Here is a 14,722-nt window from a genome sequence, read left to right on the forward strand (position 1 = left end):
CTCGACTGACTGGTCGCACGTAGATGTTGAGTTACGAGCAAACAAACTTCAAAACCATCAGTTACCATTTATGGTAAAGTTCTGAAAAGTTAGTCAGCCTCTCGAAAACTTTGTATATGAGAGCCCTGGTAAAAACCTTTGCTCCCGTTTCGACCCATTATTCAGCAGATTCTAAGAGGAGTTATTGACATTGCCACGTGATATGATAGGAAATTCAAATTCATACCTTGCGTGACGGGTAACATGTGGCCATTTTCCCTCCGGTTATATCATCGACCTTCGTACCATCTAGGTGTGTCTCCCCCGTTGGCCGAGAGGATAAATTGACGCCGGTTGCAAGGTTGGAACGTAGTGCTGATCTGAGAGCCCCAAGTTGTCATCTCGACTTCGCTTTGCAGAGAACACTTGCATCGGTGAGTATAAACCACTTCGAACTTATCATACCAAAAACCGAGGCTACACCCATACTTTGAAATATGTCTATGCGGAGTATGTATAATCTTATAGTAGGTACGTACCATGGGTTAACTCCTTGCTTACATCCTCCCTTCCTTGGCCCAACCCATCGAACCCAAGAAATTGCATTTTGTTGGCTCTTGTTTAAGATTTTACTACTTTATAGCAGTTCAAGCGGTAGGTTGAAAGTGTGGTTGTTGTTGTTGTGTGTGTGTGTGTGTGTGTGTATTTGTTTGTTTGTTTGTTTTTGTTTGTTTGTTTGTTGTTGTTGTTTTTTTTTTGGGGGGGGGGGGCCCTTTGCCAATTTCACTCAATTAATTTATTGTTTGTATTTTGTTGCAGAATTTTCAAAACCTTCGTACACTGTACTAGCACATAGAATCTGATTTAAAAGACAACAATGACAAATTGCACTTTTTCCGAGTTGCGTGTTATTTGAAGGAACAATGCATGTCTATACTGCATGAATGAGATCTGTCAATGAAAGTGGTCAAATCATCAGGCCAGCTTGCATGACTGCAGGTTCGTGTTTAGGGTTTCAACCTTTCATGGTTCATAGCCTTCAACATGGCAACGTTGTTGATTTCTAGTACTTGGTCCTTCCCATAAAGGTTCAACCATTATCCATTTTTAGCTCACCTGAGCCAAAGGTTCAAGTGAGCTATTGTTTGGCTCGGGTGAGCTATTGCGATCGCTCTTCGTCCGGCGTCCGTCGTGCGTCGCGCGTAAACTTTTTACTTTTTCATCTTCTTCTTGAGAACCCCTTGACTGATTTTCACCAAACTTGGCAGGTAGCATCCCTAGGGGGATAGAATCTCAATTTGTTCAAGTGGGCACCGTACCACACCTGGGGGCCCCAGAGGGGCCCACCCCCCCCCCCTCCCAAATTAAGGAGTCTTTAGAAATCTTCTTCTCTAGAACCAAAAGTGATAGAGCTAAGTTAATACTATGAGTTAGTACATTGATGACTGTATACAAAGTATTTCGTAGTTTGTTCGTGGCGGAATCAGGGATGCCCCCCTTGGGACCCTAATGGGGACCAAATTGTACATTTTCATAGTTTTCTGGAAAATTCCATGATGAATTTTCACCAAATTTAGGTAGCATCTCTAAGGGGATAGAATCTTATTCCTATCAAATGGGCACCATGCCCCACCTGGGGGCCCCAGGGGGCCTAAATGGGGCCTGAAAATTTTCATCTTTCTCTTAAAAACCCCATGATGAATTTTCACCAAACTTAGCAGATAGCATCCATAGGGGAATAGAATCTTATTCAAGTGGGCACCACACCCCACCTGAGACCCCAGGGGGCCTAACTTGGGGCCTAACTTGTAAATTTTCATCTTTTTCTTAAAAACCCCATGATGAATTTTCACCAAACTTGGCAGGTAGCATCCCTAGGTGGATAGAATCTCAATTCCATCAAATGGACCCCATGTCCCACCTGGGGAACCCCCAGGGGCCCTACCCACTCCCCAGTAAGGAATCATTAAAGATTTTCTCTAGAACCAGAAGTGATTGAGCTAAATTAATACAATGAGTCAGTATATTGATGACTGTTGTTTAAAGTTTGTTCATAGCAAAATCAGGGGTGCCCACTCCCTCCCCTCCCCCCTTGGGACCCAAGGGAGTGGGGTGGGATGGGTCCAAATGGTGATGTAAATTGTACATGTTCATAATCGTTGAAAACCCATTAATGAATATTCACCAAACTTGACAGGTAGCATGCCAGGGTTTAAGATCTGAATTTGTTCAACAGAACACCATGCTCCCCTTGGGGGACCCGAGGGGGCCTAATTCACCACCCCCCCCCCCCCCCCCAACATTAAGAAATATTTACAATTCTTCTCTAGAACCAGAAGTGATAAAGCAAAGTGACTTTGAGTTTGTACATTGATTACTGTAGTTCCAAGTTTGTTCATGAGATTGCAGATCCAGGGCTGCCCCCACCCCCAGTCGAGGGGGGGGGGGGATCTAAATGCTGACCTAAATTTTTATCTTCTTGCTGAAAACAACACAACGGTGAAACGAATATCTAGAAACATTCCATTTTTTTTTGTGGGCGTTCCCAAGTAATCTGTAGAAAAATAGAAGAAAAAATTTGTTAAAAATATATGAAATGTTTCGAGATATTCGTTTCACCGCAAAAGCGATTTTGAGGGTATCATAAATCAACACAAATCAACATGCATTTGGATTTCAGGGGGCCTTTAATTAACATGAAAGTGATTAAATGTTTATGACTATCCATAGCAGTTAGCCCGCCTCCACTATCACTGCGAGGAAACTATAATATCTACGAAAAGCTCATTATTTTGAACTTTTCATAGGTTTTGGTAGGCATGATTGTCACGTGGTCAGCGCCGGCTATTCAAAATGTGTATTATTCTGTCATGATGACATGTTTTGACTGTTATGCCGTTTACCGACAACACAAGACATTAGTTCTCCATAGGGTCGTCTATCTTCAATAACAAATAGGCCATATAATGTCGGGCGTCACTATTCTTGTGTCTACATCGCATTAGGCTGCGTTCACATAGAAGTATTCGGTATTCGGTATTCGGTATTCGCTATTCGGTATTCGCTATTCGGGCCCCGAATACACCATCACCCGCACCGTCAACTCACCATCCCATGCAGTGAGGATTTCTTCCTCCTACATCCTAGCAAATCTTATTAACAATTTCTAAACTGCATCAGAATGTCAGTCTACATGCTTATTTTTGCTAAAGGGCAAATCCAGACCAAAACTGTCATTATTTCATAAACGAGAGACGGTATACGCTGCAAGAAAATCGAACAAGTTCGATTTCCACTTTGCTATACTTTTCGCAGCTATTCGGTACTTTCGAATAGTGACCTCCTATGTGAACCGGTGTGAGGAAATCCTATCGTTCGATTCAAGCTATTCGCGTGCCCTCGAAAAACGAGCCCGAATACCCGAATAGTATACTTCTATGTGAACGCAGCCTTAAGGTATGGGGGCGCTGTATGGCATAGTGGATAAGACTCCCGACTCCCAATCGGAGGACCCGAGTTCGATTTCCTCCCAGTACTCACATCCTTGGACAAGGTGTTTTTACCCACTATGTCCCTCTCGACCCAGGTGTATAAATGGGTATCTGGCAAAGCTGAGGTAATGATAATGGCAGGACCCTCTGGTAGAGCAGTGGCAACGCTGAAGAGGCTACTCTGGAAAAATAAGACCTTATTGTTATTAATATTATTATTATCATCATTATTATTATTATTATTATTATTATTATTATTATCATCATCATCATCATCATCATTATCATCATTACTACTACTACTATAAAACGAAAAGAATTGCGAAATTAAAGCTCAAAAAAGGGAGGAAAATAGCCATAAAAATTACCATTCATCGACGTAAAGTGCTTTAGTAATTGTCATTGTCAATCATTTTCAATACTCGACGCAAGAATTCATTAATTTAAATAAATATACGCAATGCCCACTGCTATAGCGGATTAGAATAGCACTGGCTGTCGAGCGGAAACTCAGTAGCCTAGACTGAGTGGATACGACGCCTGTCTATGGAATCAGGGGATCATTGGTTCGAGTCCAACCCGAGTAAGGTATGTCCGGACCTTGCTGATCACAAAAGAATTGCACATGCAGGACACGGTGAAATTAGTTGGTGCAGGACAGGGTGCAGGGTTGTAGCTCCATGGTGGGTGTTGCTCTTGATTAATGAATATGATGTGGATTCCGTCATTGTCAAACAGTAGTTATTTTGAATTGATATATCGTTTATCAAACACAGGATATCGTTATCAAAGCGATACTGACGTCATGCTGAAATTCTTGATTCTGTTCCTCGCCGTCGCGTACGCGCACGAAGACGTCGAAGTCGGTGAACCAAACTTCGTTGGCGGACGCACGGTCATCGTACACCTTTTTGAATGGAGATGGACGGACATCGCTGAAGAATGCGAGAAGTAAGATACAAAATTGTACATTCTATGAAAAGTGTAAGCAGTCATAAGTATGGACGAGTTATGATGTATAAATAGTCTAAAAGTTGCTCATTAAAGTCTCTTAGTAGTTATGTGCGCACTATTTCAATGCAATGCAAAATGAAAACCAAGATCGCATTCAGTTGGGAAAGATATGCGGTCTATTTGTTAGTCATATGTGCTTTCTAATTATCTTCATGTTACTTTATTTTGATCAATTAGACACTCCACTCTGTGGTCACGTTGATATAAAAGAAGACTCAAACTAACTGAACGGTTTAAATTTCTTTCATGATGATACGCAAAATAGAAAACTTTGTAACACTTTAAGTGTACCCTGTCTTCTTACTTTTCCTCCAGCCATGTATAATGAGAAGAGGTGTGGATCTTTTTTTTTTTTTTTCATGAACCCTTTGTCCCGAATTCACGAAGGTGGTACAAATGAAACCATGGTTTAAACCATGGACAAAAACCATGGAGCGCCAAGTGTCGCACGGAATATTTCGTTACAAAATTGGTCATTTCGTCGACAAAATGACCGTTTCGTTAACGAAATTATCATTATATTTTCGTGGACGAAATGTTCATTTAGTTACAAAATGTTGTCATTTCGTTACAAAATAATCATTTCATCGACGAAATGACTGACTTCGTTACGAAATATTCCCATGCGACACTTGGCGCCCCATGGTTTTTGTCCATGGTTTAAACCATGGTTTCATTTGTACCACCTTCGTGAATTCGGGCCTTTCTGTGCCACAGACTTTGGACAGTGTGTTAGGGCTTTCTGTGTTAATCGGCACAAGAAGGTCAAAAACCGTTAACCCCATTGACGTGTGTGCATTTTGTGAACACTGGCAAGACGTTTAATGCGTATAGATGATTATTCATCAACTCCAATGCAATCATATTCTGCTTAAAATCTACCCCTGCTGGATAATGACTATACATATTGTATAATAATGATTTTTACGTCTGTATAGAATGCATGAAAACGTCCTTAATCTTGCACTTTACAAGAGAGGAGGGCAAGTTGAAGAAGAAATCCACTAAAAAAAAACAACAAAACAAAACAAAAACAAAACAAAACAAAAACAAAACAAACTTGCTGAAAAGTGCAAAAATGATAATAAATTGACAATAAGAAAGTCATGATGTTCTGAATTTTCATTTTTTTTTTCGGAAAACGCTTCTTAACCAGTCGTTATTAATATTCAAATCAGCAAGTTGATGATGTCATGCTATCACAGTTTCTTTGTCACTTCCTTAAACAGCAATGACAAAAATCTCATATTTCAGACATTGTCAGATGTATAGCTAATTATAAAACTTGCCCTAAAACCAAAAAAAAAAAAAAACCAAAAAAAAAAAAACCAAACCCCAATGTTACCTCTAATATATTTTGGTATGGTAATATGTTGTTACCTGTTTGATAGCTGAAAAAAAAACCCGAATCTTATAATATAACATTCATTAAAAATTGTGAGGCCATGACGTTAACAACTCGCTCGTAACGACTGGACAAGAAATACTTTCCGGAAAATGTTTGAAATTTCCTTAAATCCTGAAATCTTCCTTATTTTTAGTCCGATTTTTGTCATTTTTGAAACGTTCTGTAAAGGAATTTTTCTCATTCTGCTGGAGTTTGGGGTGGATTTCCTCTTAAAGGGGATGGCTAGTAACTGATCAGTGGGAATCAGTGGGAATGCTGAGGGATGACTGTTCCAATCCTTGTGGGATTCATTTAAGAGTACATTATATATCTATTGTTGTGTGAAAATTATTTGCTTCAGAACGGTCTCATATTCAAGTAATGTGCAGTTTAATGCTTCCAGGTAAGCGTCCCTGGTCAGTGACGGGGCATTAATCTGCACATTACTTGAATATGAGACCGTTCTGAAGCAAAGATAATTCTCACACAACAGTAGATATATAATGTACTCTTAAATGAATCCCACAAGGATTGGAACAATCATCCCTCAGCATTCCCACTGATTCCCACTGATCGGTTACTAGCCATCCCCTTTAAACGGCAGTCAGTAATATGCAGGGTGATGGAAGATTTGCAAATAGATAATTGACTCTCTCATGCCAAGGGCGGATGCAGGAATTCCGTAAAGGGGAGGCACCTTTATAAAAGGAAAGGGGGGGGGGCGGGCGCACGCCCCTCCCAGATTTTTTTTCTTTTGTTTTAACAAAAAATAAAGAGGAAGTCGCGCCCGGTGTGCCCCCCCCCCCCCCCCCGATCCGCCGCTGCACGCATCCACCACCGAAAATGAAAAGTACCAATGGATTGGTCATCTATAAGCCATGAGAAGTACATTGTACGTAAAACAAAAGAAAAAAACAAACCAAACCAAACCAAAAAAAAAAAGCACGCGGCAAAAGCACCAAATTATAAAATTATATAACTTTGCCTACCTGCTTGATAGTACTTGTAAAGTGGTTGATAATAGTAATTCCTTATGATGAATAACCAATATCCAATTATTATTTTTCTTCTCATGCCATGAAAAATTCTTTTAACACGAGAAATAAACATTGCTATATTTTACCATTTTATCAATAGTCCAACTCTATAAAGAACAAAGGGGCTAAAAGTGTGTTTTTTGTGGAATTTGTTAAGTACGAAACTGTAAACCGTTCACACACTGAATCATTTTATGACTCAATATAAGCATCTATTCTTTATCTGCATTAATTGATGTATGAAAGAATTATGAAAATTGTAAAATTATCATACAAACCTTTGACAATATTATTCTGCATGCTTGTTTTTGTTTTTATTGTATTGTATTGTATTGTATTGTATTGTATTGTATTGTATTGTTTTAGTTCAGTCGTTGTATTGTTTCGTGTTTCTATGATAATGTATTGTTAATCTCGTAGCGGCCTCTGATTTTAGTTCTATTTTTAGGTACATTGTAAAATATATTATATTTCATTCAAAATTGTGATATATTATAAAGGAAATCTCCATTTCCAAGCCCTCGATAGGCTTTTGCGTGATTTCCTCCTTTGACTCACACATCTATGCAAAATATTTTTAATGGAATTTTATGAAATGAATAAATTGAATTGACTTGAATTGAATTGACTACTGAATTTAAATTGAATGGAATGATTTTAAACAATTATCATCATGACAACAAAAACAAAGGAACTCTTTTTTTTTTTTTTTTTTTTTGTCGTCCGGGAGTAGAGCCGCCTTTTTGTTGAAGCATCTAGTCGTTTCGTATAACTTTTCATCCTGTTTTAATCATGCCAATTGTGTATGAATGCATGCGTCTCCTCTATCTGAATAGTATAAAAGCAAATCGATTGTAAAGCTTACAGATTTAAATAGTATATCTCGATGCCAGAAATGATATAGCAGAGTATACATTTTTACAAAGTTGGTTTGCAGGAATTCAGAAATGAAACGAAATCCTCAAAATATACCCGTTTCACCTTCATAATGAAGTCACTTCAACCCAATGTTTGTGTAAATTGTGTAAAGGCAATGAAGAAAATATTCTGTTATCGGAACAACTTATGTTTATGTATGCATATATGCTTGTACATGTATGTGCATGTACAATGTCACAGAAACCAATATCACAGATATCACAGAAACCAATAAATCAGATCAAATCAAATCAAATCAAATCATATCAAATCAACAATTTGGCAGCTTCCTCGGCCCTTACGGCTACGCAGGAGTCCAGGTGTCTCCCCCGATGGCACACAGGGAATATGCCGAGTATGGCTACCCCTGGTGGCAGCGTTACCAGCCCGTGGACTACACACTGGAGAGCAGGAGCGGGACTGAGCTGGAGTTCCAAGATATGGTCTCACGTTGCAACGCAGTGGGAGTCCGTATCTACGTGGACGCCGTTATCAACCACATGGCAGCCGGTGAGTTTGACAGTTTAAATTGAATTGTATTGAATATGAATTGAATTGAATTGAGCTTATTTCTCATATTTACGATAAAACAAAGTACGTCAATGGACAAAATCGCCATCAAAATTACCAGATTACAATTCAAAATATAGCAACTTAAAGCTACGGAAATAAATGCAAGTATATCAGAGAGAGTTCTCTTTATACTGACATCTTTATCCTTTTTGATATGAACATAGTGAGATCAAACAGATACTATTTTTGTAATATCTATCTATCTATCTATCTATCTATCTATCTATCTATCTATCCATCCATCTATCTGTCCATCTACATATCTTTCTATTATACATCTATCTACCAACATCAACAAAGATTAGCATAAAAAGTTATGGAATATTTCAAGTTTATGATGTTTTGGCATTGGTCCCACTTTGCATGATGTGAAGATGTCACATCAATACATGTTTCCTCTTATCTTTCACGCAATCTTTTTTTTTCTAGTTTTCCCTCTACTCAAAGTGAATTTCTTTAAATAAAAAAAAAAGAGAGAAAGAAGTGAATCTCCTTTGCATCGGATTATCGTGGAGTTGTAACGATTGAAAATGAAGACGTTCAAAGAAAAGAGTTATTCTTGCTGATCTAAACAAGCAAGCAAACAAACAAACAAACAAACAAATTGACAATCTTTCTGTGCATGAATATTTGATAGTAACATTTTCTCAACAAAAAAAAAAATGGATTCTTAACTATTTTCATTTTTCTTCAATATCATGCAGCCCTTCCTGGCCAAGAATCTGATATGTACAGGTTCGACGGTGTTCCCTACGACGAGTCCGCCTTCAACGTGCCCAACGGACGCTGCACGACCGAGTCCGGTAGGCTACATGCTTTTCAATTCGTCAGGATAACACGAAGAATAAAGGGTCTCGACTTGATAGATAACGAGTAAACAAGAAGAGATCCCAAGCTGGTCAGGGGCTCGTTTCATTATTGGTCGTAAAATTGATCTTATGATTGATGCAAAAATTAGAAAAAAAAAAGTTAAGCTCGATCTACTATCAAACATGATTGCTGTAAATCGAGCGTGCATCTTTACGAAACAGACTTACCGACCAGTACTGATCTTTGTAAATACGCTCAATTCACTGAGTTATGCTTGATAAAAGAAAATTAATAGTAAGATCAATCGTAACCTTTTATGAAGAATGACCCTGAGATCGCAATCCTTCTTGACTTGGAAGTCACAGCTTTCTTCTCTTTGCCAGGAGAATGAAATATTCATCCACCTTTCTGGAGGTCACACAATATTGTCATGACTGTGTTGTTGTTGTTGTTGTTGTTGTTGTTGTTGTTGTTGTTTGTTGTTGTTTGTACATGTTTGTTTGGGTTTTTTCAGGATATATAGCACACATGGGCCCTAATTCACGAAGGTGGTACAATCTTGTCCATGGTTTAAACCATGGACAAAGACCATGGGGCGCCAAGTATAGTGTCGCACGGAACATTACTTTTCGTCGTCGTCTTTTCGTCATCGTAGGACAATTAAACTCACACATAGTCTCTCTTCACCATGTTAAAAACAAAGCGGGTAGCCAGGTAACAAACAAACAAACAAACAAACGCGGGGATCTTTAGAGAGAACAGTTTGATCACTGTGGTGTCCTAGAAAAAGAAATGAAACATATACAAATAAAAAACAACAAAACAACACAGTCATGTAATCGTTATTGTTGCAATTGATGATTGTTGTGTTTTTTTCTCTCTCTCTTTTAAGGATGTCGTATCTTTAAGCTACATGTTTATTTGACAATAGTCTTCTGCATTCACACTCTCAAGACATGTCATGTGCTATAATTCAGTCAGATCATTTTTGTATAATATTCCGAGGAGTTCCCAATCCTCGTGTTTTCTTATTCTTTTCTTCCATCTGTACACGTAAATTTCAATGATGTTCGGATGTATACATACTGTTTGCTTATTGTGTTGAAAAAAAAGAAGAAATGACTGTAAACTAAATTAACGTTTTTCCAACCAAATACATGTACTCCCAACGGAATGCAGGCAACATCGAGAGTTACCTGGACGCTGACCAAGTGCGCTACTGCAACCTGTTGGGCCTGCCCGATTTGGATTACCGCACGGAGATTGTGGAGGAGAGTGTGGAGGAGTACCTTAACAAACTCCTGAGCTACGGGGTGGCTGGGTTCCGCATCGATGCGGCCAAACATATGGATGTGGAAGAGATCGAACATCTCGCCGGCCACCAGTACGTATAAATAATGCCCTGCTATATAGCTGGTACAACAGTCTATTAGTGTATGCTACCACTCCATTTAGCCAATCAAAGACTTTCCCTCCAGGAACCCAAAGTCCCTTTGATCCTTCCTGAGGGTATTTACGCCGGATTTTCACCTCACTTGTTCATTCCCTCGAGAACGGCGAGAATATGCTTGCCGAAACGTCGGGATTGGGTAGGCCCTTTTCAGGGCCACACACTTACCCTAGAAAGAATACGTGGTGCACCGTGAAGCCTTCTACCACCCATCGTTCTTCCTCTACTTCCACCCCACTATAAATCGATTGTCATTGCAGACCTCTATGGGGTACTGTATATAATACCCTCATTACTGTTTTAGGGTCACATCATTATGGTCACTCTGCCCTTCTAAAGTAGGCCTAAATCTTCCTTAAACTTTCCTGAGAGCCCTCGAGGAGAGCTGAGTTATTCTAAAGTTTCCTTCTCTCTCCTTACGCTTTCTCTTCCAGCACCTGATCTTTACAGAGTACCAATCTTGTCTGACATAATGACATGACTGTGTATTGTATATAACCTTTCGTATGATTATATTCTTCATAATATTATTACACTGTGGCATATTTATTGCTTCAATAGGAAGCCGGACGTTCGCCTATACAAGCATTAACCAAATCTTAAACTCACGATCACACTACACAAAGCAAATAAAAAAAGGAACAAAATACGTTCGTTTTTCATCTATACTCCTAGGCCATTGTATCGTTTCCATTATAAGAATTGGTCCCATTCTATTGTTTCAGCAGTTTTGCAGGATGTTTGTAGAGTAGTCCACGTGTTCTTCTGCGGACGCGAAATTTCCTTAATGAGTGGGATGGCCCCATATACTTCTATGTACGCTTACAAGGTATTTTTTGTGATTCCATTGTATTAAAGCCTCGACGACTGTACTTTTGGCGGCCGTCCATACTTCTACCAGGAAGTGATAGATATGGCTCCGGCTGAGGGTGAGACTGATGAACCAATCACGTCCATTGAATACATCCACAGTGGTGACGTCACAGAGTTCAAGTACTGCGAGATAATCGCACAGCTTGGACGTGGCGAGAAGTCGCTGACGGAGTTCGAGAACTTCCCGGATGCAAGTTTGGGGCTGCTACCGTCTGAGAACGCCCTCGTGTTTGTCGATAACCATGACAACCAGCGCGGACACGGTGCAGGCGGCGAGATACTTAACTTCCAGTCCCCTGACGAATACACAAAAGCGACAGCCTTCACCCTTGCCTGGAACTATGGCACCAAGCGTGTCATGAGCTCATACGCCTTTGCAGACACCGATCAAGGCCCGCCCTCCGACGGCAATGGTAATACCATCTCTCCCACATTCGACTCGACAACCCTGGAGTGCACCGGCGAATGGATCTGCGAACACCGCTGGCGTGCGATCCGAAACATGGCTTGCTTCAGCAACGTAGCCGGTACCGCGGCGGTTGAAAACTGGGCTGACAACGGCAACAACTTCATTTCCTTCTCTCGCGGCGGCAAGGCCTTCTTCGCTATGAGCAACGAGTCGGGCGACGTCTGCGACACTCGCCAGACTGGACTTCCAGCCGGAACCTACTGCGATCTCATCAGCGGCGAGCCCACGGCTCTTGGCTGCTCCGGAGACCACGTCACCGTTGCAGCTGATGGCACCGCCCAAATCTGTCTGTCTCCTGGGGCAGGTTCGATGGTGGCCTTTACGGCCGCTTCCACGCCTGGAACATCTAGCACGGGGTGTCAGATGTAGTTCAGCACTGCTCATTAAGCCAAGGGATTACAGTATGTAGAATGTTACATGCTGTATTTCAAAAAAGGAATTGTAAATGATGCCACACAGAGAATAGATAAATCAAATCAAATCAAATCAAATTAATTAAAATCAAATAAAGCAAATATCAGGAAAATAAAAAATATGATTCATAGGATGAGTGTGACATACAACAACCAAAAAAAAAAAAAAAAAAAAAATGCGTGTATTACATTCGTATACTGCACAACAATTAAGAATCTTCCAGTCAGTCTTCCAATCATTGAACTCTGCAAGGTGTGATATCATTATTAGAATTTTTTAGCCAGTCGGCCTGATTTATTCCTTAAAATCAACATTAAAACGTTCCTTGGAGCTGTATAATCTGCACGCCAAACTCCCGGGGCCAAACTAAATGGTAAAGCTCCTCGGATAACGTAGGTCCTACATGAACCAACAGCCGTATACACTGCAGCGTCAGCCGTATGGCAAACTTGCAGTGATACAATATAGAAACCTGTATTGATAAAAACGCAGAACAAAGCAATATTGATAACTTGTCAAAATCATACTGTGTAATCACGTTGTAATTCAATTCAATAAATGAATTAGAATAGCAAAACAATTTATTTGTGTCATGTGGAATTAAGCCGTGTGAGGTAGCCGCTTTCAACCGTCGTATAGTGCATGACCGAATGGGTACTGTGTTCTATCTAAATTTAACAACAAAGATGCAAGTGTGTATATTTTCTCTTTGAGCTATGAACGTGAGAAATAATAACGGTAATGATTGAAACTGTATGAACTTGGTAATTATTTGCGAAAGAGGGATCCGGAGTGCATGGTTTGCGTGTATTACTTGAGAAGTAATAAAGAGAGAAAGGTGTGTGTGTGTGTGTGTGTGTGTGTGTGTGTGTGTGTGTGCGTGTGTGTGTGTGTGTTTTATTGTTTTATCCATTATAATGACACAAAAGACAATGCACACAAAACACACGAGAGAGGAAAAGATGAAAAAACATGTATTGTGAATGGCCCGTCAGTCTGTCTGTCTGTCTGTCTGTGTGTCTACCTGTCTGTCTGTGTGAACACAGTGTTTGCGTGAGGTGATGACCCTAAACTCATTAGTGAAGAGACAGTACAAACGCTTTTTGGGGGAATATAGGCATGAATCCCTGAAGGTTGCATGATCGTCCTAATAATAGTTTCGAGAATACCACCCATGAATATGGATACTTTGTGAAACACAGTACCATTTCGCCTTGCGCCATCATTCATTAACAAGAACCTGATGTTAATAAGAACCTGATGTATACAGATACCAAGCCATTATAGCATCTCCGACACCTCTATCATTTTGAATTTATTTATCATAATGATCATGATTTCACATCACACAACGCTAAGGCTCTTTCATCTCAGAGCCCAGTTCAAGGATAATTTTTAGACGTTATGTAAGTTCCAGGACCTGAATACGAAAAACAAAGGTTTACGAAATTTAGAACTAACCCTATTAAAAATGTACGAACTTCTTGTTCTCTTGGACAAGTTGGTGTGTTTTACCTTTCAAAAATGTCAATATAATTTTGTGTATAGGCCTACATTCTCCAGTCGACACCATACTAAGGTACACTACAAAGGTTTGGGTCGAAAAGGGCTCACTATAACCACTGATACCACCCCTCATACTAAAAGTGTTTCCGAACTTTAATTCGCAGCTGGTGTTTCACGCAGCATATGCGCTTAAAGAGGAATTCCATGCAGTCCAGTTATAAATATTATAGTACATCGTATATTAGGCCTAGATATATCATAATAAGACCATTGAGCTAGTAAACTAAATCTTACAAGTACAACAGTGAAAACTTTTTCAAAATCTGGTGAAATTAAGGACTTTATGAAATCGTGAAGTTTCGCTAATTAATTTTCTGCAGAACAGTTGTTTATCGTACAGTTGATATGAATATGCAAAGAATGAGTTGATGATGTCATAGCCTCAAAATCTTCCATTGATCGTGTAAAAAAATACGAAAATTCAATTATGATGTCTGTTATTAAAGTGTGAAATAAACATTATGATGTTATTCATGGTTGAATAACTTCAGAATAATGATCAGTTTAAATATACATGTATCAGGATTTGAGACTGGGGCGCAATTGCGTTTGAACGAAAAACTGGAAATATCAAAATTTAAATAATATATGCACAAACTTTATGACAAACTGTGACAATCATCACTAAGCTATTTGCATATTCATATTGACTGTTCAAGAAGTGTTACCTGAAAAATTAGTGAAAATTTCAAAATGTGGTAACTTCCCTATTTTTCATACGATCTAGGTCAAATTTTCGTT

The 14,722-nt window shown here is 39.5% G+C and overlaps 1 protein-coding gene across 1 annotated transcript; it reads left to right on the forward strand.

Annotated features, from left to right (window-relative positions):
* Window positions 1-365: 365 nt before the first annotated feature.
* LOC140243315 (alpha-amylase A-like) lies at window positions 366-12,952 on the forward strand. Its single transcript, XM_072322988.1, has 6 exons — window positions 366-413; window positions 4,247-4,421; window positions 8,113-8,336; window positions 9,104-9,202; window positions 10,389-10,593; window positions 11,518-12,952. Exons 2-6 carry the CDS (start codon window positions 4,276-4,278, stop codon window positions 12,368-12,370), a joined length of 1,527 nt encoding a protein of 508 aa, XP_072179089.1. The 5' UTR covers window positions 366-413; window positions 4,247-4,275; the 3' UTR covers window positions 12,371-12,952.
* The last annotated feature ends 1,770 nt before the right edge of the window (window positions 12,953-14,722 follow it).

Source organism: Diadema setosum, chromosome 20 (genome assembly GCF_964275005.1).
Source record: "Diadema setosum chromosome 20, eeDiaSeto1, whole genome shotgun sequence".
In the NCBI taxonomy this organism is placed as follows: Eukaryota; Metazoa; Echinodermata; class Echinoidea; order Diadematoida; family Diadematidae; genus Diadema; species Diadema setosum.